Source organism: Aquarana catesbeiana, linkage group LG11 (assembly GCF_042186555.1).
Source record: "Aquarana catesbeiana isolate 2022-GZ linkage group LG11, ASM4218655v1, whole genome shotgun sequence".
NCBI classification, from domain to species: domain Eukaryota; kingdom Metazoa; phylum Chordata; class Amphibia; order Anura; family Ranidae; genus Aquarana; species Aquarana catesbeiana.
This window is the reverse complement of record NC_133334.1, coordinates 230,942,892-230,968,563: the sequence shown is the minus strand read 5'-3', so window position 1 is coordinate 230,968,563 and position 25,672 is coordinate 230,942,892. Positions and strand designations below refer to the sequence as shown.

General features: G+C 42.7%; 1 protein-coding gene across 1 annotated transcript in view; it reads left to right on the top strand.

Moving 5' to 3' along the window:
- LOC141112551 (5-hydroxytryptamine receptor 3A-like) overlaps positions 1-25,672 on the top strand; it is a 97,494-nt gene that overhangs the window by 41,630 nt on the left and 30,192 nt on the right. The window contains exons 3-6 of the mRNA XM_073605471.1: positions 1-45; positions 4,931-5,040; positions 15,674-15,846; positions 20,922-21,082. Coding sequence (XP_073461572.1) covers positions 1-45; positions 4,931-5,040; positions 15,674-15,846; positions 20,922-21,082 — 489 coding nt within the window. The remainder of the gene's footprint in view (positions 46-4,930; positions 5,041-15,673; positions 15,847-20,921; positions 21,083-25,672) is intronic.

Here is a 25,672-nt window from a genome sequence, read left to right as displayed (position 1 = left end):
GATATGAGCATGCAAACCTTTACTACTGTTGGTTATTTTTCTATGGTAAGTAATGTTCCAAAGTAATTATAATGATAGGATGGTGGCATTATTACGTAGGATCTCTTTGTGGTTAGTGATGTGTGAGCGGTTCAGGCCAAGCACAAGTGCAGCATGCGGGTGTTCGCCAAACGCCCAAATTTTCTAGGCGGGATGTTCGCCTGCCGTGCGCACAGTCAATAGGTTAAGGAGCGGAGCGGGGAAGCCAGCCGCTGCATCCTTACAACAAATGAGTCATCAGCTGCCATGGGGGTTGCCTAAAAAAACATTGCCTAATTTGCTGGCAATAGAAAATGTAAAAACAAAAATGGGGTGGGTCCCCCCAAAATCCATACTAAACCCTTAGGTCTGGTATGGATTTTGAGGGGAATCCCCACCCCCCACCAAAAAATGGCGTGGGGTCCCCCCAAGATCAATACCAGACCCTTATCTGTGCATGCAGCCTGAAAGAGGGGATAAGTAGGCGGCGCCCCCCCAGAACTATACCAGGCCAAATGCCCTCAACATGGGGGGGTACTTTGTAGAAGGGGTGCTCTGCCCCCTCCTGCCCCAAAGTACCTTGTCGCCATGTTGATGGGGACAAGGACCTCTTACCCACAACCCTGGGTAGTGGTTGTGGGGGTCTAGGGGCAGGGGGCTTATCCGAAGGTGGAAGCCCCCTTTAACAAGGGGGGCCCCTAGATCCCAGCCCCACATGTAAATGAGTGTGGAGTACATAATACCCCTACCCATTCACCCAAAAAAAAATTGTAGAGTAAAAAATGCAGGAGCTGGTGGCAGCGGGATCTTCCAGATTTCAATAAGCCCCTTGCCCACAGACCCCCACAACCACTGCCCAGGGTTGTGGGGAAGAGGTCCTTGTCCCCATCAATATGGCAGAGTCCCCTCTGCCCCAAAGCACGCCCCATGTTGAGGGCATGTGACCTGGTGTGGTTCAGGGGGGCCCTCGCTCCCCCATTTTCCTGGCCTGCTAGGTCCTGCCCCAGGTGCCAAATGCTCTAGGTACGCCCCTGTTCGGTCCATTACTATTTGTGGTTATTATTGCTTACTAGCATGGGGTTTGTATAAGGAAATCTCTGACAATCATAATGTTTAGTATGTGATGTCTTGGATTACATAGCTCTCTCTCACCACTAGACATGTGCAATTCGTTTCAGTCCGAATACAAATTCAAAAGACAAATTTTTGGTTATTCGCAGATTCGGATGCATCCGAATCTCTGAATGAAATAGTAACAAATAGTAATGAATTTAGTTGAAAGCCAGTAAATTTAGTTTATTTGTTTTCTAACAAATTCCAACTTTCAGAACAATTAGAATTCAGATGGGTCAAAAAACTATTGACCAATCCAAATCCTGTGCGAAGAAATAGATGGTTGATAAGCAACGGGCTGGGAAGCTGGCTGCCCGCGTCCTTAACAACCATGAGTCATCATCTGTCAGCGGGCTTCACCACTGACGAATGAATGTAAAGAAAACAATGCAATTAAGCAATAAAAACATGTAAAAAAATCGGTGTAGGGTCCCCCCCCAGTCCATACCAGGCCCTCTTTCTTGTGGTTATTACTTTTTGACACTTTTACCCGACACCCATTCACATAGGAGGGGGCAGGATCTGGGGGCTCGCTTGTTAAAGGTAGCTTCCAGATTCCGATAAGCCCCCCCACCCACAGACTCCGACAACCACAGCTCAGGGTTGTCGGGAAGAGGCCTTTGTTCTCATCAACATGGGGATAAGGTGCTTTGGGGTGGGAGGCGGGCGCCGTGGGAGAGCTTGCCCGCGGGTCCCGCGGACTCTATGTCAGCCGGTGGCCCGCGATCGTGGCACGGAGAGGCAGAACGGGGAGAAGCCTATGTAAACAAGGCATTTCCCTGTTCTGCCTAGCAACATGACAGGGATCTACTGCTCCCAGTGATCGGGAGCAGTGATCTCTGTCATGTTCTAGTGAGCCCATCCCCCCTACAGTTAGAACATGCTGAGAGAACACAGTTAACCCCTTGATCGCCCCCTAATGTTTAACCCCTTCCCTGCCAGTGACATTTACACAGTAATTAGTGCATTTTTATAGTACTGCCTGATCGCTGTATAAATGCCAATGGTCCCAAAATAGTGTCAAAAGTGTCCGATCTGTCTGCCGCAATGTCGCAGTCATGATAAAAATCGCAGATCGCCGCATTACTAAAAAAAAAAAAAAAAAAAAAGAATAAAAATGCCATAAATCTATCCCCTATTTTGTAGACACTATAACTTTTGCGCAAACCAATCTATAAACGCTTATTGCGATTTTTTTTTTTTTTTTTACCAAAAGTATGTAGAAGAATACATATTGGCCTAAACTGTGGAAGAAATTTTGTTATTTTATATATTTTGGGGATATTTATTATAGAAAAAAGTAAAAAATATTGCTTTTTTTTCAAAATTGTCGCTCTTTTTTTGTTTATAGCGCAAACAATAAAAACTGCAGAGATGATCAAATACCACCAACAGAAAGCTCTATTTGTGGGAAAAAAAGGACATCAATTTAGTTTGGGTACAACGTCGCACAACCGCGCAAGTTAAAAGCGACGCAGTGCTGTATCGCAAAAAAGGGTTTGGTCATGAAAGGGGTAAATCCTTCCGGGGCTGAAGTGGTTAATGTAATTTGACTTGTTTTTTTTATTTTTTTTATTTAGAACTGCTTTTGCTGCAGCATTTGTATACATGCTACTGATGCACCACTTTGCAGACAGACTAAGGGGACCCCCCAGTTTCACTTAGAGGGGGTCCTACTTTACAATACCATTGCTGGCAATAGAAATTTTTTTTTTTAAAAGGGCGTGGGGTCCCCCCATAATCCATACCAGACCCTTATGCACGCATGCAGCCTGGCAGGTCAGGAAAGTTGGGGGAGATGAATGAGCGCCCCCCCTTTCCTGAACCATACCAGGTCACATGCCCTCAACATGTGGGGGTGGGTACTTTGGGGCAGGGGGGCTTTGCGCCCCCCCACCCCAAAGCACCCTGTCCCTATGTTGATGGGGACAAGGGCCTCTTCCTGACAACCCTGGGCTGTGGTTGTCAGGGTCTGCAGGCGGGGGGCTTGTCGGAATCTTGAAGCCCCCATTACAGAGCCGTCTTTTCGCATGGGCACGCTGGGCAGTTACCCGGGGGCCCCACTTGCCACTACCTGCCCAGCAACCCCAGCTAGGGTCGGACTGGCCTACTGGGAAATCTCCCGGTAGGCTGCCTGCCCTGGGGCTGCTTTGAGTTGCGGCTGAAGCACTCCACCCTTTCCCTCTCTCCTCCTCCTCCTGTGTATCACGGAGCTGGCTTGGTCTGTGTTCGGCGGCCGCGCTGTAACAAGGTCCCACCCCCCTAGACTGGCTCGTGTAATAGTAGATTGAATCAGTGTTCCGCCTATCACACGAGCCAGTCTAGGGGGGCGGGACTTTGTTACAGCATGGCCGATGAACACAGACCCAGCCAGCTCCGCGATACACCGGAGGAGATGCCCGCTGTGTGTGTGTTACCAGGCGATGGTGAGTCTGTATTAATTGGGACAGTGATGCTGTATTCATGGGCACAGTAAGGGTGCAATTGTGGGCACAGTGAGACTGCATTCATGGGCACAGTGAGGCTGTAATGGTGGGCACAGTGAGGGTGCAATGGTGGGCACAGTGAGGCTGTAATGGTGGGCAAAGTGAAGCTGCAATGGTGGGCACAGTGAGGCTGCATTCACGGGCACAGTGAGGTTGCAATGGAGGGCACAGTGAGGCTGCAATGGTGGGCACAGTGAGGCTGCATTCACAGGCACAGTGAGGCTGCATTCACGGGCACAGTAAGGGTGCAATTGTGGGCACAGTGAGACTGCATTCATGGGCACAGTGAGGCTGTAATGGTGGGCACAGTGAGGGTGCAATGGTGGGCACAGTGAGGCTGTAATGGTGGGCAAAGTGAAGCTGCAATGGTGGGCACAGTGAGGCTGCATTCACGGGCACAGTGAGGTTGCAATGGAGGGCACAGTGAGGCTGCATTCATGGGCACAGTGAGGCTGCAATGGTGGGCACAGTGAGGCTGCATTCACAGGCACAGTGAGGCTGCATTCACGGGCACAGTGAGGCTGCAATAATGGGCACAGTGAGGCTGCAATGGTGGGCACGGTGAGGCTGCATTTATGGGTACAGTGAGGCTGCATTCATGGGCACAGTGAGGCTGCAATGGTGGGCACAGTGAGGCTGCATTCATGGACACAGTGAGGCTGCATTTGATGGGCACAGTGAGGCTGCATTCACGGGCACAGTGAGGCTGCATTCACGGGCAGAGTAAAGCTGCATTCGATGGGCAATCGTGCCTGATTGTGTAGACAGGGCCCAAGTGCACTGTATTGCCCGGGGGCCTACAATACTGTTAAGATGGCACTGCCCTGTTACCAAGCAGGCCCCCCCGGCCCCCCCATGTGAACGGGTATTATGTAAATCGTACCCCTACCCATTCACCAAAAAATGTCAAAAAAGTAATAACAACAAGAAATAGTTTTTGACAAGTCCTTTATTAAAAGATAAAAAAATAGTGTCCCTCCATGTAAATCCATCATCAATCACGAAGCCAGCTGGACCGGAAAAATAGAAAAGAATAATAACGCTCTCGCCTCCTGGGAGGACTAAAAGTTTTGGCCAAAAGTTTGCGATATACAAACTTCACAAAACCTGGAGATTCACCGTGAACCCATGCTAGAGCACTGAACCAGAACTTCATTCCTAAACTGAACTAGAAATTGTGTCTAGTGTGCAATGAACAATGTCAATGTAAGATATCATGAAGGATGACAGCCAATTAGATAAAGCAAACTTTGCACGTTCTGTATTTGCAAATTTATATTTCTGAGTGCATTATTCTCAACTTCTTTCCACAGCAGTGGAAGAATGAATTCATTTCATGGAACCCAGATTCATATTGCGGGATCAAGAAAATGTACATAAAACGTGATACTTTATGGCAGCCAGACCTCTATATCTATGAAATGTAAGCTTAACAATGTAACCGTATTTTACTAGTTTCTGATGAAAATAAACAACAATTTTTTTTTTTTTATTTAGATGCACTAACAAATGAGGAATAGTAACAGGGGCAGAGGAAAACAGTTTGAAGTAATAAAACTAAAGCTATTTTAGATCTTGAAGGATAACTAAAGTTTTGTTTTAAAAAAAAAACATGTTATACTTGCCTCTGTGCAGTTGGTTTTGCACAGAGTGGCCCCGATCCTCCTCTTCTGGGGTCTCTCAGTGGCGCTCTTGGCTCTTCTTTTTCTCCAGTGCCCCGTTGGAGAGCCGCTCTCCCTCGGGAAACTCGTGCGAACTGTTGAACTGACAAAAACAGTAGGACTCGGCCCACCCCCCACTTAATTGGATTTGATTGACAGCAGCGGGAGCCAATGCTATGCGTTGCTATAAATCTATCCAATCAGGATCCGAGACACCGGCTGGAGCTCGTCCCAGTCGCTGGAAAGACTGGGTTCAAGTAAGTGAAAGTGGGGCTCTGGGGAGCAGCTGCATCACAGGAGGTTTTCACCTTAATGCATAGAATGCATTAAGGTGAAAAACCTTGATGGTTTACAACCCCTTTAAGTTTTGAAACAATGTAGCTGTAAGGCTACTATTTAATAATCATTCTGAGGTAGTTAAAGGAAATCTATATTGAAAAAATATAGAGAATTAGCTCTTTCCTATCATTCCTGTAATGTTAGTTGCCCGGCTGTTATGCTGATACAGAAACATCAATAATTTTAGAGTCCTTGACTTTGAAAAAGCATACCAATCAGGAGCTCTGACTTCCCTCTGACATTAAGTGAGGATGCTTGTTCCAAGCCACTGTAGAGCTAGCCCCATGAGAGCCACCAGAATTTGCCCGGGTTCTTTTTCCCAGTAATTGTCCTGCAGCCAAGCATACGGCCACAGTCACGCTTAGGCTCAATAAGCAGTCCAGGGGTGTTCTTTTTGGTATTTTTACTTTTGGTGTAACTGGATAGGGTTAGAGAATTGAGTGGGATGCTCAAAAAAAAAACCAAAAACAATGTACAAAGTAGGGAAAGCAAACTTCCTTCTGTAGAACAATAAACAAAGTGCTTGTAAAAGCAGTCCGTAGACTTGGCTTTGTAGTAGTAGTAACTAAAGGCAAGGAAGCCTCTTTGTTTTGAGCAATTAGACTGAGCTCTTCAGGACACCAGTCGATGTCCCCTTTACACACACACACAGCTGACTTTCTAGCACTGGAGGGGTGGCAGCTAGACATGTGCAGAACAGAAACATTTTTCATTCTGGATAGATTAGTTATGTTACTAATTTTGTTTCATTATGGAATTCATTCAGCTTGGTTCCCAAATTTGTTTAGTTTTTTTTCGTTAAATTTCATATAGTTTTTGTTAAAATTCATTTAATTTATACATTTCCTAACATTCCAACTTTTCAGAACAATTAGAATTTAGATTGGTCGAAAAACAATCGAGCGATCCGAATTCTGTGTGAAGAAATAGCTGGTTGTTAAGCAGTGGGCCAGCAAGCCAGCTGCCCGTGTCCTTAACAACCACAAGTCATCATCTGTCAGTGGACTTCCCCACTGACAGTAGAATTTAAAGAAAACAATAGAAAAATGTTAAAAAAGCGGCGTAGGGTCTTCCCAAAAATCCATACCAGACCCTTATCCGAGCATGCAGCCCCGCAGGTCAGGAGGGGGGGGGGAGCGAGCGTCCCCTCCTGAACCATACCAGGCCACATGCTCTCAACATGGGGGGGTGGGTGCTTTGGAGTAGGGGGCTCTGTGCCCCTCCCACCCAAAGCACCTTGTTCCCATTTTGACAAAGTGCAAAGTGGCGCATAGGGACAAGGGCCTCTTCCTGAAAACCCTGGGCTGTTGTTGTTGGGGTCTGCGGGGAGGGGGCTTATTGGAATCTGGAAGCCCCTTTAACAAGGGGGCCCCCAGATCCCTCCCCATGTGAATGGGTATCGGGTACATCATACTGCTACCCATTCACCAAAAAAGTGTCAAAGTAATAACCACAAGAAACTGTTTTTGACATGTCCTTTATTAAGAAAAAAAAATTTGTTTCCCCTGATGTAAATCCATCGTCAATAACGACACCCGCCAGACCCAAAAAAATAAAAACGCTCTTGCCTCCTGGGAGGCCTCCTGCCAACTGCCCATTGTACGCTTTGACAGTTCTTATAAAGGCAAGGGGCAAGGCCACCTGGCTACATCACTCAATGGCAGGGCCCCCTTCTGACATCAAGTGTATTTGTATTCGGACCAAAATGATTTGCACATGTCTAGTGGCAGCACCCCACAGTCTCTAATATCTCTCACAGCAGCCTGTACTCACAAAATGTCCTTGGAAAGTTGGTTGCCTCCTTGCAACCCATGCAACAACTTTTTTTCCTGTGATACCAGACTAGATCTTCACACAACAGCTTCAGTCAGCTTCAGTCACCCTCAGTCAGCTTTCTGTAACTTCAGCAAAGCATGCCCTTGGGTCACCCACCTGCGGCCTCAGCATCTCACAAGCACATGGCAAGATAAGCTAAGGGGCCAAGCAGCCTCCCGTAGGCTGCGTTCCTCTCCTACAGGAAAAGACCTGGAAGCTATGTGTCTCAAAGTATTTATACAGACTCCCAACTGCCACATGGGTCACTCTCCCAGGGATTGGCCAGGGCTGTATAAATATTCAAATAATGCTGCCCTAGTGATAATAAATGTATCCAACCACTTAGTGTATCAATTCTCCTGTGCAAATATGCGTGCCAACATAATAACATGTGAATATACAATAATATGATACATTCATGTGTATTTCTTCTTGTAATAATATAAATCACATGCTTGAGTGCAATCAAATATTTAATTCATGAAAATGTCAGAAAAAAGTTGTAACTTGTTGAGTCTTCACAAATTTTCAAAAATCCATGCTTTGTATCTATTCACCTCAGTGCTCCCCCATAAGAAATGCGCTGACCTCACACTTAAGTTTGGTCAAATAAAGCTTTTTAGTCACCCCGGACTAACAGATCATGCTTTCCTCCTCCTTGCTCCATTGATGTGTCTCGATATATATGAGAGAAAAAGAGCTCCAAATAGTGCTTATATCGTTTTTAAACAATATTACATTTATAAAAAAATGTGCATATAACTCACATTTATAAGGTGCTCTAGTGCCCCAACTGTATACAGCATAGATCATATAAACCACAATGCTGTAGCTGCTTCGTGCCTCTCTGTGAGAGATGCAAAAGCGTCTTGACAAACGAATCTGCCCCTCCCCTACGCGTTACATCACAGGGTCTCGTGACTCATCAGGGGGTTGGATACATTTATTATCACTAGTGCAGCATTATTTGTTTTGAGTTTATTTGCACATTTATATTGGAAGTGTGTTACTTGCTACTTACATATATTACTCAGCTTGTATTTTAGTTGCTCGCAAGACTACCTATTACAGGGAGTCCCCGAGTTACGAACACAATAAGGACTGTAGGTTTGTTCTCAAGTGGAGTTTGTTCGTAAGTCGGAACACTGCATTTGTAAGTGTAACTTCCGCCTGTGCATTGATGTGGGATGTTGCGGGCGCTTATTATGTTATCTGGGGCTCTTCTGGCCATGCAGTACATGTAGTACTGCAGTGTAGGATGTGTCCGGAGGTGCTCAGAGATATCCAGGACCAGCGTGGAGCACAAGTGGCCGGCATTTGAGGGCGTTTGTAAGTAGGAGTCGTTCGTAACTCGGTGTTTGTAACTCTGGGACTGCCTGTATATGTATAAATATTCTGCCCATTTGCCTTGTTCCACATGTATGTTCCAGAGAGACCCACAGTTCTCTAGAAAGCAGAGGGAGAAATCAAACTTGCAGTAGGAGAAATGCAGAACAGGCCACAATATTCAACAGAACTTAATTGATTACAGTGTGCAACACTAAATTTGCCTAAAATCAAATTAGGAGCAGTACCACTAGATATAGTGAGCCAAAGCTAAATTTACCTAATCCCTAGCACCTATCTAGGAGGGTGCTACACCAACAACCCAGAACATATTGAAGTCAAAAGGGGTCAGGTTAGTCACTAGCATTATCAGAAATTCAACAATAGCAGCCTTTTTATATTTTAATAGCTAGCTATAGGGCCAAATGTTTTTCACTAGACCCTTTACCATCTAAAGAAATATATCTCTGCTAGAAAAAAAACACTTTGATGATTGCTGGAGCAGAATGGATTCAGTTATACAGTAGGCATAGCAAAAGTAAAGAACATCAGTGTCACAGATTGTGAGAAGAGCTGGTAGATCAAAGCAAATATGCCTTGCAAGTGAGTACAAAACACTCAAAGTCAATGCACTCAGTTTGGATTGAAGCTAAGCTAACCCCTTAAACTGGATATTGGGAGTAAGTCCCCTCAAACTTGGAGAGCATATACAAAGCCCATTAAGTTAATATGCAAGATCTAAAGGTGGCAAGTCAAGAGTGCTTAACAGTTAGTCACAATAATGTTCAAAAATTTGATAATTTGTCTAGTTGTCTACAACATTCTGTGCTATGTGACAAAACGGAACTCAAAAGCTAAAATTACTAAATATGCCATTTTTAGCAAATTGTTATTGCCAAACCAATAGTTTCTATGGGCTATTTTAAACCAGACTAAAAACAATTATCCCTCCAGCTACTGCAGTAACAGGGTTCTAGTACACATTTTAAAGGGTAACTCCCCTTCTATGGGAGAAAATATAGTAAATAAAAAAATAATATAGCATATACAATTGCTACACAAGCCACATTTTTAAAGAGGTTGTAAAGAGGTTTTAAAAAAAAAAAAAAAAAAAAAGAACCCTGTAGGACAAAGGCATAATGAGCTAGTTTGCATCACATACTAGCTCATTATGAAATAATTACTTTAGAACAAAGCTTTTGCAGTGGCGACCACACACCGCTGAGACGGCTGATATTTTCCCCGGAGTTTCTTCCGGGCTCGTGGGCTCCAGCACTGTGATTGGCTGGAGCCGCGATGATGTCACTCCTGTGCATATGCGCGGGAGCTGCTGTTCACACCACGGGTCTCGGAAGGAATGGCACCCATGGCAGTTGCTTCAAAGCGCATGCGCCAGTGATGTCACTGGCTGCATTTAATGTAAATATCTCCCAAACGGTACACGTTAAGGAGATATTTTCACTACCTATGGGTAAGCCTTATTATAGGCTTACCTATAGGTAAATGTCTGCAGAGGAAGTTTACTTCCTCTTTAACCACTTGCCGACCGCCTCACGCAGATATACTGCGGCAGAATGACACAGGCAGGCAAAGTCACGTATGGGCGGCTTCCTTCCAGGAGCGATCCGTGCTGAGGGGGAGGCCATTGATTCACCTCCCGGTGAATGAGAATCTTCCTCTGCTGCTGTAATGTAAAAAAAATGTAATGTTGGTCTTTTTGTTCCGGCGCCGAGGAGAGAAGTAAGTTTGCACCAACACTACACTAACAGTAGAACACGCAGGCACACTTTTCATGCCCCAAACACCCCCCAATCACCCCCCTGCACCCCCTGTCACAGTGACACCAATAGCAGTTTTTTTTTTTTTATACTGATTATTGCATTGGTGTCATTTGTGACTGTTATAAGTGGTAGGGCATTTAGTGTTAGGCCCCTTTAGGTCTAGGGTACCCCCCTAACCCCCCTAATAAAGGTTTAACCCCTTGATCACCCCCCGTCACCAGTGTCACTAAGCGATCGTTTTTTTGTTCGCTGTATTAGAGTCACAGGTGACGCTAGTTAGGCAGATAAGTATTTAGGTTCGCCTTCAGCTTTTTATAGCGTCGGGTACCCCCATATACTACCTAATAAAGGTTTTAACCCCCTGATTGCCCCCTAGTTAACCCTTTCACCAGTGATCACCGTATAACTGTTACGGGTGACGCTGGTTAGTTCATTTGTTTTTTATAGTGTCAGGGCACCCGCCATTTATTACCTAATAAAGGTTTAACCCCCTGATCACCTGGCGGGTAATATCAGTTAGGTTTTGGGGTCAGATAGGGTCTGCGTCGCCCCAGGCAGCGTCAAGTTAGAGCCAGTACCGCTAACACCCACACACGCAGCATACACTTCCCTTAGTGGTATAGTATCTGAACGGATCGATATCTGATCCGATCAGATCTATACTAGCGTCCCCAGCAGTTTAGGGTTCCCAAAAACGCAGTGTTGGTGGGATCAGCCCAGATACCTGCTAGCACCTGCGTTTTGCCCCTCTGCCCAGCCCACCCAAGTGCAGTATCGATCGATCACTGTCACTTACAAAACAATAAACACACATAACTGCAGCGTTCGCAGAGTCAGGCCTGATCCCTGCGATCGCATATGCCCTGTACACACGGTTGGATTTTCCGATGGAAAAAGTGCGATCGGATTGCGTTGTCGGAAATTCTGATCGTGTGTGGGCTCCATCGGACTTTTTCCGTCGGAATTTGCGACACACAAAGTTTGAGAGCAAGCTATAAAATTTTCCGACAACAAACTCCGATCGGTTAAATTCCGATCGTGTGTACACAAATCCGATGCACAAAGTGCCACGCATGCTCAGAATAAATTAAGAGATGAAAGCTATTGGCTACTGCCCCGGTTATAGTCCCGACGTACGTGTTTTACGTCACCGCGTTCAGAACGATCAGATTTTCCGACAACTTTGTGTGACCGTGTGTATGCAAGACAAGTTTGAGCCAACATCCTTCGGAAAAAATCCATGGATTTTGTTGTCAGAATGTCTGATCAATGTCCGACCGTGTGTACAGGGCATAACAGTTTTTTTGGTAGCGTTTTGATATAGTCGCTAACAGTCAGGAGCTTTTTTACCTGTGAATCTCATTACTGTACCACTAAATTTAGAGCCCAAAATGGCAAATTGAAGGTACAGTAGTGAAGAGGCCTACACGTTTCTAAGCATGACAGATAGTGAAGAGGAAGTCACTCATCTGTCAGATTTAGGCTCAGAATACAATCCTGTAGATGACAGCGGCTCCATAACAGATAGCTCTGACAACGGACTTGTGGTCCCTGCCGAGATCAGGCGTACCGACCCCATTCTTCTTCTGCTGTTGTTGAGGTGCAAGAACCGCAGGTCCCTCGTATGGAGCAGAGCAGTACTAGCGCCGCTATTCCTTCTGGTGAACTGGCAAGCACCAGCGGCCTAGTACACCCCGGTCGTAGTCAAACCAGCACTGCAGTATCACGTGGTGACGTGGCGAGTCCCGTAAGTGCAGTTCAAGATGGTGAGGTGGCAAGCACAAGTAGTGTCCTGCTGCCACCAAGAAGAAGACAAACACAGGCCCGTCGTGCTCATAGTGCCCTTCCTGCTGCATTCGCCAATCCTAATTGGGAACCCACCACTTCTGCAGCACCCATACTTCCCCCATTCACTGGCCAACCCGGCATTCAGGTGGAAACAGTTGATTTTACGTCACTTGATTTTTATTTGCTGTTTTTCACCAAAGATCTATATAGATCTATTGTGGACCAAAGCAATTTGTATGCTGGTCAATACATCGCCACTATTCCCCAGTCCTCCCTTGCCAGAGATTGGAGACCAATTAAGGTTTCTGAATTTAAGCTCTTTCTGGGCTTATCTCTCAACATGGGCATAACTAAAAAGAGTGTCAAGAAAAAGTGGACCCCAAGAGAGGGGTGGCGACCCCAGGGATTTTGTGGGTGGGAGGGAGATAAATAGTAAAGAAGAGTCTAAAGATGAAAGCTAACAGAGTATGTATAAAACAAAGGGTAAATTTTATTCAAAATATCATATAATATAAAAATAAGAGCAATACAATGTACAAAAAACTGCGAAAAATCCTTTACATACAGGTTCTACTCATAAAGAACTCATACGTGAATGATACTTGTGGAAAAATCCAACATGTTTCGGAATGTATGAAATGTGAATTCCTTCTTCAGGGAATTTCCTGTGCAGTTATACAATGTAATCTGCAAGTGTATAAGAAGTAAAAGTATACTAAGCAACAGAGTGCAAAAGATATATTGGACATTAATAGTTTGGTGGACATATAGGAATTCGTTAGGGAGCTTGGGGAAGAGAACTGTAACTGACAATAGTGACACACCAACAAAAAACAGACTTACTTGTTACACCATTTGCAGTTGTTTAAAAAAAAGGAGAGAAGAATCAAGGAGGATGCAATTTTCCGAGTGTAATGCTTGCAATATTGATCTCCCAATATTTAGAGAAAGGGTTGGAGTGAATAGACCACTCAAAACTTTGTTTAGTAGTGTAGTCCCATATCAATATTCATGGGTGACAGCATTTTAGACAGGCAGAGTCATATTATGCATCCGGCCTATGCGGTCCACAAGGAACGGCTAAGTAGATACATATGCCAAATCCTATGGTATAAGAATAATACATAGTCATATATGCCAAATTCAATGTGAGCTTTGGTACATAGATCTATATATAAGGGAAAAATGGCCTATATAGAGAATTGTAGGGACTGGATAGACTCAACGATATATGCTGCTTTCAAGAAGGGGGGGGGGGATGTGGGAGGTGGAAAGGGTTTTTTTTTTCAAAAAAGTTTGTTAGAGTAAAATACTAAATCCATAAATATGGACCTATATTTTGTTATATCCATGAGTATAGGGCTAACAGACATGTTAACACATTATGGCAAAAAGGGGATTTTTGGGGCCTATGTATGATGTGTAGAGCTACATAACTTTTAATGGCTTTATAAGTAAAAGGTTGCCCATAATTTATGGATAAAAAAACAATATCCTAAATACATATAGCTAGTTGCTTGGTATTTGGCAATAGTTCAAGTAACTACCCAAAAATCCCCTGACTTGAAGGTCAGATCGAGGGCAGTAATTTTAGCAGTAGACCTCCTCTGTAAATCTAAAGTGGTAACCTGTAAAGGCTTTTAAAGGCTTTTAAAAATGTATGTAGTTTGTCGCCACTGCACGTTTGTGTGCAATTTTAAAGCATGTCGTGTTTGGTATCCATGTACTTGGCCTAAAATCATCTTTTTTATTTCATCAAACATTTGGGCAATATGGTGTGTTTTAGTGCATTAAAATTAAAAAAAGTGTGTTTTTTGTCCCAAAAAAATGCGTTTGAAAAATTGCTGTGCAAATACTGTATGAAAAAAAAATGAAACACCCACCATTTTAATCTGTCTTTGCTTTAAAAAATATATAATGTTTGGGGGTTCAAAGTAATTTTCTTGCAAAAAAAATATTTTTTCATGTAAACAAAAAATGTCAGAAAGGGCTTTGTCTTCAAGTGGTTAGAAGAGTGGGTGATGTGTGACATGACAGCTTCTAAATGTTGTGCATAAAATGCCAGGACAGTTCAAACCCCCCCCCAAATGACCCCATTTTGGAAAGTAGACACCCCAAGCTATTTGCTGAGAGGCATGTTGAGTCCGTTGAATATTTTATATTGTAACACAAGTTGTAGGAAAAAGACACTTTTTTTTTGGACAAAGTTGTCACTAAATGATATATTGCTGAAATATGCCATGCGCATATGTGAAATTACACCCCAAAATACATTCTGTTGCTTCTCCTGAGTACGAGGATACCGCATGTGTGAGACTTTTTGGGAGCCTAGCCACGTACGGGACCCCGAAAACCAAGCACCGCCTTCAGGGTTTCTAAGGATGTAAATTTTTGATTTCACTCCTCACTGCCTATCACAGTTTCGGAGGCAATGGAATGCCCAGATGGCACAAACCCCCCCAAATTACCCCATTTTGGAAAGTAGACACCCCAAGCTATTTTATATTGAGTTTATTGGATTTTTATAACAAAAATATCATTTTTTTTCAAAATTTTCGGTCTTTTTCCGTTCATAGTGCAAACAATAAAAATGCAGAGGTGATCAAATACCATCAAAAGAAATTTGTCTTTGTGGGGAAAAAAAGGACGCAAATTTCGTTTGGGTACAGCATTGCATGACCGCGCAATTAGCAGTTAAAGCGACGCAGTGCCAAATTTTAAAAAGTGCTCTGGTCAGGAAGGGGGTAAAACCTTCCGGGGCTGAAGTGGTTAATGTTATTAAAAGTTACCTCTCCTGTTCAAAAAGTAGCCGCTGTAATTTTCTATAAAACTCAATGCAATATGGCAATCTGGAAGCGTTCTGTACACAGTTGCAACTCTGCAACACAAATATCCTTTTTGATGAGATACTCCCTAAGGCCTGATTCCCACCTATGCATTTTTAGTGGTTTTTGCATTGCAGATTTGCACTACAGCCCATTTAACATGGTTTCCTCTGGAACACATTCTGTAGAGCAAATCTGCAAAATGCAAAAAGCACTAAAAATGCATAGGTGTGAATCAAGCCTTAGGGTAAATTACTTCTAAAAGGATTAAGACACTGCAAATTTTCTCATCAAAACCCTAAATTGCACTAGCTGATTATAATGAATTAGCGACTCCCATTCAGAATCACTTTGCAAACCACATGATCTAAAAAGAGCTATTCCTTATGTGCAAAAACAGGTGGGAACGTGCAACAAAGTGTGTTAAAACCCTTGCAATGTTACTCTTTAAGCAACACATTGTGATTTAAGTTAGAGATGTATGATTCTAAGGCTTTACAATATAACATCTATTTATACAGGATTGACTATGATGATAAATCTCAAAAAAATCCATACTACATTGTCTATCATAATGGAAATATGACCGATTTTAGAAGCTTACTGACTGTTGCTGCTTGTAAATTAAATATTTTCAGTTTTCCCTTCGACACACAAGTCTGTACAATTTCATTTGGCTCTTATATTTATAACGGTATGTATGTGTTTAAAATTATCCTATATCTATTAAAAGCTGATCTCCATCTACATCACCTTCCCTTGGGTGAGGGACTCCTACCTTGTCTACTGCCATACATCTCACCCTGACTTCAAACTTGTAAAGTATGCTAATGTTATTTACTCACTCTTCTGAATTAGTTGTATTGAATACCTATTGTAATGTAATAATTGCTGAAATCTTATGAATCTGCTTATATCTCACTATGTTCACCTGTGGCACCTTTAATGTTAGAGTTACTTAGCCAGAGTCATTGGAGTTGTTTTACTGAAGGCAAATAGATTGTTTACTTTGCAAGGACATTTTCCCCAGAGCTTAATGAATGCGGTGAAGCTCTGCTGATTTTTTATCATCCAATCAAATGCAAGCAAAAATGCAGTTTTTTTTATTGTCCCTTGCACAAAATTGGGTATTCTTTGCAAACTGAAACTTCATCATATTTTACAAGGTTCGGGGGAAAATTCCTTTGCAAAGTGAACAGCGCATTTGCCTTTGATAAATCAACCCCACTGTTTTCCACAGTATGGACTCACCTTCACACCAAGGAATGGAATCAGTTTTGGATCCAGCTATTCCCACCTACATATTAGGAACCAATGATAACTGTATCAAAGCAGATTTTTCTCACTTGGAGAGATTTCCTTACTACCTGTATTCCTCATTAAAACATGGATTACGGCACTTGCCGAAACTTGAAAAACTGCAGAAACTTTGACACTTTCACATTTAATCAAGAACATTGATAAGAGTGTTAACTATTAATTTTTATATTAAAAGAACAAGTGTGCTTACCCCTAAAATAAGATAAGGTCAATAATAAATGTCACAAGAACAATATGATGAATAATATATAATCTATGCCCCAAAATAATATAAAAAAAATATGTGCAACACAATTATAAAGAAACAAAGTGCAAAGAATTAGGTATACACTTGCAATAGTAGCAGCATATTAACCACTTAAGGATCGAGCCTCTTTCTGAGATTTGTTGTTTACAAGTTAAAAACTGTTTTTTTTGCTAGAAAATTACTTAGAACCCGCAAACATTATATATTTTTTTTCTAACACCCTAGAGAATAATATGGCGGTCGTTGCAATACTTTCTGTGTCACACCGTATTTGCGCAGCGGTCTTACAAGTGCACTTTTTGGGAAAAAATACACTTTTTTGAATTAAAAAATAAGACAACAGTAAAGTTAGCCCAATTTTTTTTATATTGTGAAAGATAATGTTATGCCGATTAAATTGATATGCAACATGTCACTCTTCAAAATTGCGCCCGCTCGTGGAATGGCGACAAACTTTTATGCTTAAAAATCTCCATAGGCAACGTTTAAAAAATTCTACAGGTTGTATGTTTTGAGATACAGAGGAGGTCTAGGGCTAGAATTATTGCTCTCGCTCTACCGATCGCGGTAATACCTCACATGTGTGCTTTGAACACCGTTTTCATATGCAGGCGCTACTCACATATGCGTTCGCTTCTGCACGCAAGCTTGTCGGGACGGGCGCGTTTAAATAATTTTTTTTCTTATTTATTTTACCTTTTTATTTTTACACTGTTTTAAAAAAAAAAATGTCACTTTTATTCCTTTTACAAGGAATGTAAACATCCCTTGTAATAGAAAAAAGCATGACAGGACCTCTTAAATAGGAGATCTGGGGTCAAAAAGACCTCAGATCTCATATTTACACTAAAATGCGATAAAAAAAAATGTCATTAAAAAAATCATTTAAAAAAAAATGGCCTTTTAAGAGCTGCGGGCGGAAGTGACGTTTTGACGTCGCTTCCGCCCAACAATTGTCGCTGCGATCCGGTGGCCTCCGCCGCTTACTGGCAGCAGCGGAGGCAATCGCATGTCGTCTCCATACCTGACAGGAGACAACATGCGATCGCATCCGCTGCTGCCGGTAAGCGACAGAGGCCACCGGATCGTGGCGGGAGGGGCGGGCCCTCTCCCGCCTCCGATAAAAGTGATCTTGCAGCGAATCTGCCGCAGAGACCACTTTTATCTTGTAGCGGACGGCCCGCTGAAGAAGAGGATACCAGGGTTATGGCAGCTAGTTGACGCCATAACAACGATATCCTCCTTCAAACAGACGACGTAAAACTGTGGAGGGTGGTTCGTAAGTGGTTAAACAGCATATTTTGCATCCACGCCAAACACAGCCACAAGTCACAGCAGTGGGCGTGCACAATGACGTCATTCAATCAGGCTCCACCTGACAAGTTTCCCCCGAAAGGGCATTATCAAAGAAAGGAGCCTCTTTATTTTGCTGCTGCTATTGTAAGTGCAATACTTCTTTATTGAAGCCGTTGTAAACCACACCAATTTTGTTTGTTTATTTAAAACCCTGCAAGGTAAAGGCATAATGTGTTAGTATGCATCACTAAGCTGTCACCGCTGACAGGTGCTTTCATCTTCACCCTGTCTTCCTTCAGGGTTTGCATCCTTCAGCCGTCTGGCAGCACTGCATGCACGCGGAAGTCATGAATCATGGCACGGAGCACCAAAGGGAAGGCACGGCATGCCGTCCCTTCAGAGTGCATGTGCTGGTTACGTCACCGGCTGCATGCAATTTGAATATCTACTAAACCATGCAGGTTTGGGAGATTTTCACTGTACCTGCAGGTAAGTAGGGATGAGCTGAACATTCCCCCCCCCCCCGGTTCGGTTCGCACCAGAACATGCGAACAGACAAAAAATTAGTGCGAACATGCGAACACTGTTAAAGTTTATGGGACACGAACGTGAAAAATCAAAAGTGTTAATTTGAAAGGCTTATATGCAATTTATTGCCATAACGTGTTTGGGGGCCCAGGTATTGCCCTAGGGGACATGTATCAATGCAAAAAAAAGTTTAAAATGGTTGTTTTTTTCAGGAGCAGTGATTTTAATAATGCTTAAAGTGAAACAATAACAATTAAATATTCCTTTAAATATCACTCCTGGGGGGGTCCCCTTTGTCTGCCTGTAAAAGTGGCGCATCTTTCTCAAGCAATCCCTTTATTAAAAAAAATTAAAAAGTGTCCCATGATGTCTAGCCATGTAAAAGTGGCGCATCTTTCTCAAGCAGCCGTGGCAGGCCAGGAAAGGGGGGGGACAAGCAAGCGCCCCCCCTCCTGAACCATACCAGGCCGCTTGCCCTTAACATGGGGAGGGTGCTTTGGGGTCTCCCCAAAGCACCTTGTCCCCATGTTGATGGGGACAAGGGCCTCATCCCCAAAACCCTTCCCCAGTGGTTGTGGAGGTCTGCTGGTGGAGGGCTTATTGGATTCTGGAAGCCCCCTTTAACAAGGGGGCCCCCAGATCCAAGCCCCTCCATGTGAGTGGGTATGGGGTACATTGTACCCCTATCCATTCACAAATAAAGTGTAAAAAAAAGTAAAAACGACAGACACTTATTGACAATCCCTTTATTAAAAAAAAAAGTGTCCCACGATGTCTAGCCATCTTCAATCACGGTGCCAACGGACCAGAAAAATAGAGAAAAAAAAGCTCCGATAGGAGGCGTCCCGCCGACTTCTGTCTGTTGGCTGTGACAGCTGTTATAAAGGCAAGGGCGGGGCCACTTGGTGACGTAAACGGTTGACCCCGCCATTGCCTATATAACAGCTGTATACACACACATACACACTACACACATACACGCGCTGTGATTGGCCAAAGCATGCAGGTCAGGTGCATGCTTTGGCCAATCATCAGACATCAATGCACTGCGATCTTGCTTGGGTGTTCGCTGCTCGGGTGTTCGCCCATTCGCCGAACAGCGAATATTATGGGGCGTTCGCAGCAAATTTGAGCGGCACCGAACGCCCCATAATATTCGCTGTTCAGTGTATGGGAGAACATCTGATGTTTGAGTCGTTGAGACCTACCTTCCACTCGAACATTGAGCTCATCTCCTACAGGTAAGCCTTTTTATAGGCTTACCTGTAGGTAGGTACAAGTGCCAAAAAAGGCTTTACTTACACTTTAAATGTTGTTTGATTTTACTGCATGCGTCCATAAAGAAATGGATGAGTGAGTTTGGAGTGGAAGAACTTATCCTGACCTCAACCTGATAGAACACCTTTGGGTCCAACATCAGTGCCTGACCTCACAAATGTGCTTCTGGAAGAATGATCAAACATTCCCATAGACACACTCCTAAACCTTGTGGACAGCCTTCTCAGAAGAGTTGAAGCTGTTATAGCTGCAATTAATGGGCCAACCCAATATTGAACCCTACAGACTAAGACTGGGATACCATTAAAGTTCATGTGCGTGTAAAGGCAGGCTTTCCAATCTCAGTTTCAATTGGGGATTTAGTTGCATATATACAGTATATTATCATTTACATGCATTTTTTAAAATAAGTTATTTATACCTAATTCTTTGTTCTTGTGACATTTATTATTGACCTATTTATGTACATGAATGTATCATTTTATTTTAGGGGTAAGCGCACTTGTTTTTTCGATATTTTATTTCAAGCACGGTATTCAGGCTTATACTCCAGGTGCTGCAACTGATTTAGATCTTAGTGCAGGTTATATATTTTTATTTTTACTAATTACTTATTATGCCTTTATATAAGAAAAAGTATTGACTAAAGATAAATTTAAGCAACCCATACAAGCCAGAGATTCCAGTACATTCTAGTCAGATTATTGAAGAATAAAGCCTTGTTCACTTCTGAGAGATCTATTGAACAATGCCCAGCTCGTGGTAATGCACAAAAGGATCATCATTGTTTACTACGATGCCTGTTCACACCAGTGCGCTGTGCTGCCATGCGTTGGGAAAGATAATACAGGTACTGTTTTGGTCCCGTTTGTCATGAAAAATGCATGAAAAACCATGCATCAAAAAATCAAGACAAAACAAAAAAAAAGAAAAAAAAACACTAGATATTGCAGACACCAGTGTTAACCTAATCTAACCTCTAATTTGTTACTATGGTTCTGCACTCATTGCACATTATAATTTGCATTTCCTTTGCATTTACAAATCAATACACCTTGCTATGTGCCTTATGAAATAAACAATTTTATTTTATTTTTCAGCTAATAACATACAAATGATGCCTTTACGTGAATCCACAGAGGTCTTTAACCATACAAAGGAATTCTTTATGACAAAAGGAGATTGGATTCTCACTGACATCAGTGTAAACTGGAAAATATATGATTTCAATGGTGCCAATTACAGCAAGGTGTTTTATGAGGTATGGAATGGGACACCTGGGAAAATCTATCGCTTGGTATTCACTAGAAGAGTATGTCAATAAGATCCAATAATCAGTTCAGAAATTGGAATTGCCTTAGTTTGTGACTGTTCATTGCTAAAAGACCACCACAGAAATGATTGAAGCTGATAAATCACCCAGCATATTTAACCATTTTCCCATTGGGCACTTAAACCTCCTTCCTAACCAGGCCAATTTTCAGCTTTCAGTGCTCTCACACTTTGAATGACAATTACTCAGTCATGCAACACTGTACTCATATAAAATTGTTGTCCTTTTTTTCCACACAAATAGAGCTTTCTTTTGGTGGTATTTAATCACCACTGGGTTTTTTTTTTATTTTTTGCGCTATAAATAAAAAAGACCAAACATTTTGTAAAAAAAAAAAATGAATTTTTCTTAGTTTCTGTTATAAAATTTTGCAAATTAGTAATTTTTCTTTGTACATTTTGGCCAAAATTTATACTGCTATATATCTTTGTTAAAAATAACCCAAATCTGTGTTTATTATTTGGTATTTGTGAAAGCTATTTCATTTCTTGAGACCCTAACAAGCCAGGAAAGTACAAATATCCCCCCCCCCTTTTTGGAAAGTAGACATTCCAAGGTATTTAGTAAGAGGTATGGTGAGTTTTTTGAAGTTGTAATTTTTCCCACAATTCTTTGCATAATTTTTTTTTTTTCTCACAAAATTGTCATATTAGCAGGTTATTTCGCTCACATGGCATATGGATACTTACAATTACAATTAGGCACAGATGTGGCACTGTAGAGCACTGATGGGGTACTGTAAAGTATTGCTATAGCACAGATGTGCACTTCTGGGGCACATTTCGGCACTTGGAATAGGAAAGAAAAAAACTCACACAGCCTCATGCTGTAGCTTCTCCTTCCTCTGCTCGGTGTGAGAACCGGACATGACACCGGTTTGTTGACAGAGATAGCTCCATCATTGGATGGAGCGATCACGTGGTAAAGGGATGCTGGGATTGTCCCTTTACCCCGATCTGTGACGCGCCGGGTTACGAGAACCCGACAAGCACAGACACTCCCCTGTGTGTGCCCCACGGGGTGCATGGGAGCGTAATTCTGGGAGGACATCATAGTAAGCCCTCCCAGAGTTCTCCAAAAATAAACTAACTAAAAAATAACTCCCAGAGTTATCTGACCACGCTGTAGCCATCATTCGGCTATGGCCTGGTTGTTAAGTAGCTAAACTGGTTCTAAAGGCAGAATTTTTTTTTTTGCCCTAACGTATTCTATGCATTTAGGATAAAAAAAAAACCTTCTGCATGCAGTCTGCTCTCCCCCAGCCTCCTCTATACTTACCTGAGCCCAATCTCTGTCCAATGATATGCACGAGAACAGAGGCTCTGTCTGCTCTCTTCCTGTTCATTGGCTCCTGCTACTGTTAATCACAGCCAGTGTCGAAAGAGCGGGGGGCAGGGCTGAGTCCCACTGTCTTTGTCAATAGACTGGCAAGCTCAAAATGATGGTTATGTGAGCCCTGAGGAAGTCTATGGGTATTGGAATGTTATTTAGAATTCAACTGTTAGCATTTAGAAAAGTGTGTAGAAGGAGTAGCAGGGAACATTTTGTAATATGGCCATCAGGGCCTTGGGCTTTGCTCAACTTTAGTTTGATAGACAGGGCGAGTTCTTCATGCTAAATGGGTGCTCAGATGCTCTCAGACTTCTCACCTTAGAAAGGGCAGGCCTACATTTCTAAAATAATCTGTTATAGCCTCCCATCTATTTTGTGGCTGAGAGGTGTCAGAGTTGAAAAGGTTGAAAAGGAGGTGTAAAGTTTATGGTAGAAACCTTTAATTCAGAAGCAACAGCTTGGGAGGTAGAGTGCCTCTTTCCCTTGTGTGACATAATGCAGGGGATGAATGTGTTTGATCATGCCCTGGTCATCAGTTTGCCTGACTATTAGGGAATGCATATAGAGTTACTCTAGCAGCTAGAAGACATTGTTTGATTTTTAAGAATAGGAGGGTGTTGAGTTCATCTCTGAGCTTTAAAAGCTCATTGTATTGACTGGGCAGGGCATTTCTTATTGGAAATGAGAGGAAACAGATCGCACACGGCAGTTGTAATTCAATAAAACAGCCTTTATTTTTCAAACCTGGGACAATAGGGCAAGCAGCTTGCTATGGGAGCACCCGAGCCAAGTCACATATGACATATTATACATGTATTGAGCTAATGGTTTTCTTTTAGTAAAAAAAAGTATGTTAAAGAACTTTAACTTTTATAATAAAGACAATATTTTATCTATTGGGTTTTCATTGTCCTCTTCTGGTACCGCTAATGTCCGTCAGCTGTTCTTTTTCAAATTTCCAAGTATCTTATAGGATGAGGTACCCATGTAGCCCATAATTCTCTAAGCTTCTGACAACATTGGAAGTCAATGGTGCCACGCTGCTGTCTCAGCCAATGAGGAGGGGAGTCCCGGGCAGACGAGACATTCCTGCAACATCGCTGGATCTAGATGGGGCTCAGGTAAGTATTAGGGGGGTTGCTGCACACAGAAGGCTTTTTATCTTTATGCATAGAATGCATTAAGATATGAAAAAAAATCTTCTGACTTTACAACCCCTTTAAGTCAGTGTAACCTCTGCCTTCTCCCAAGGGAGAATAAAGGTCCCACGTCAGTGTGTAAGAGCACCCCTTCTCAGCTTCTGCAGTACAGACATGTCACCCGCCTCCCGCCTGCCAATAAGTTTATAGAGTGGTTGCTTGGAAGTGTCAAAAAGGTATTTGGTACCTGGTATGGTAATCATGGGTTTAAAAAAAATAGAATAAAATTGTGTGGCAGTGGATATGAGCTACAGTCAGGTATAAGGTAGAATTTTGGACCGTAGCATTAATTGGAAACATGCAGACAAGCTTACAATAAAGTGTGAGATAAAAAACTTAGACACATCAATATGAACAGTACCATAAACAGCATTGTATTTTTAGATGTGCTTGCTTTAAGTGTGCATGGACCTTCCAGGATGATGCTAAACTAGCTATTGCCTCATTATCAGGGTGGGTGCATTTTCTTTCTTGGCATGTTACACTAATATGACTGCCAGGTGCAGCCAAACAAGGTATATCTCTGGTAGTGGAGTGCAAGTTGCTGTCCTGGACTAACATCAGGTATACCCTTACAACGGAAGCTTTTAAAGCTGTAGTGTTCTGCAGAATTCAACTACATTGAAGCTGTAATTCACACTGCAATAACAATGGTTAAACATTATGTTATATTTATTTGAGGTTTTCTCTAGTTGTTAAAAAAAAAAATTCTCAACTCTCTCACCAGCCAGCCTGCAACAAACTGAACTGACCCTGTCTTACAGTTCACATTAAAAACAAGTGGTTTAGTTTGCGCACATTTGCAAATATACAAACGTAAGTTGCAGTGGCCACATCACAGCTCCCTGGTGTATGCAGTCCTAACTCTATAATTTTGAGAGTCTCCCAATTTGGAGCACATGTATAATAATGGATATATTAAGGGCAGGTATGCCTGGAGGGAGCCCAGCCCTCCTCAAAGGTATAGGGCCGCAATGGACACCCTGGACACCCAGCAATAGCACAATTGCAGGAAAGGTATCCAGTGCATCCCCTCACCAATTCCCCAACAGTACAAACAAATGGTAACCACCCCAACCTATAACTGGCCTTTGCAGCAAGAAGCACATGGAAGAGCAACGCATGTGAAAAAACAAACACAAATTCCCAGCCAGCCTGCAGCAAACCGAATTGACCCTGTCTAACAGTTCACGTTAAAAACAAGGGGCTTAGTTTGCACACATTTGCAAATATATATGTAAGCTGCAGTGGCCACGTCACGGCACTTCAGTGTATTGCAGTCCTAACGCTATAGTTTTGAGAGTCAACCAAGTTGCAGCACATATATAATAATGGGTAGATTAAGGGTAGGTATGCGCAAGATAGCTGTACGAGGTATGGGCAGGCAGTTATTTGGGAGCAGGAAGAATCAATGAACTACGAAGATACTCATCAGTGCCCTTGCAGTTCATTGAGAACTACAAGCCATCAACTGTAATGGCTGATGGTAGTTCCTTCATTCACAGAAAATTGTGAATAAATGACGCAGCTGTGTGCGTGGAGCCCTGCACGGCCACGTTCTTTTCAAAAAGTGACAGCAGGTGTGGGGAGATGATCCATTGCCAGCTGTCAGAGTGGGGGAGATCGCCAGAATTGGCAGCAGGAGCAAAAAGTACAGTATAAAAAATAAATATAATAAATAATAAAATAAAAAAGATGAAAACGTGCCCATCCCGCTGTGCCCGGTGCAGAAAAATTGGGACTTGGGTGTTGGTGGTGCCCTAAACCAAAAATTTTGTTAGAAGCTAGCATAATCAAGATTCAGGAATAGGATAGGCAGCATAGACAGTCTTCAAAGGATCCCAGATCCCTAGAAAATTCAATCAGTTACATCAGCATCAGGGGCTTGATAGCTGCTGATCCAGGACTGATTCATTTTGATAAATGTCAGCCTATCAATGGAGTCTGTGGACAGGCGCACTCTTTGATCTGTCATAGACATGTGCAA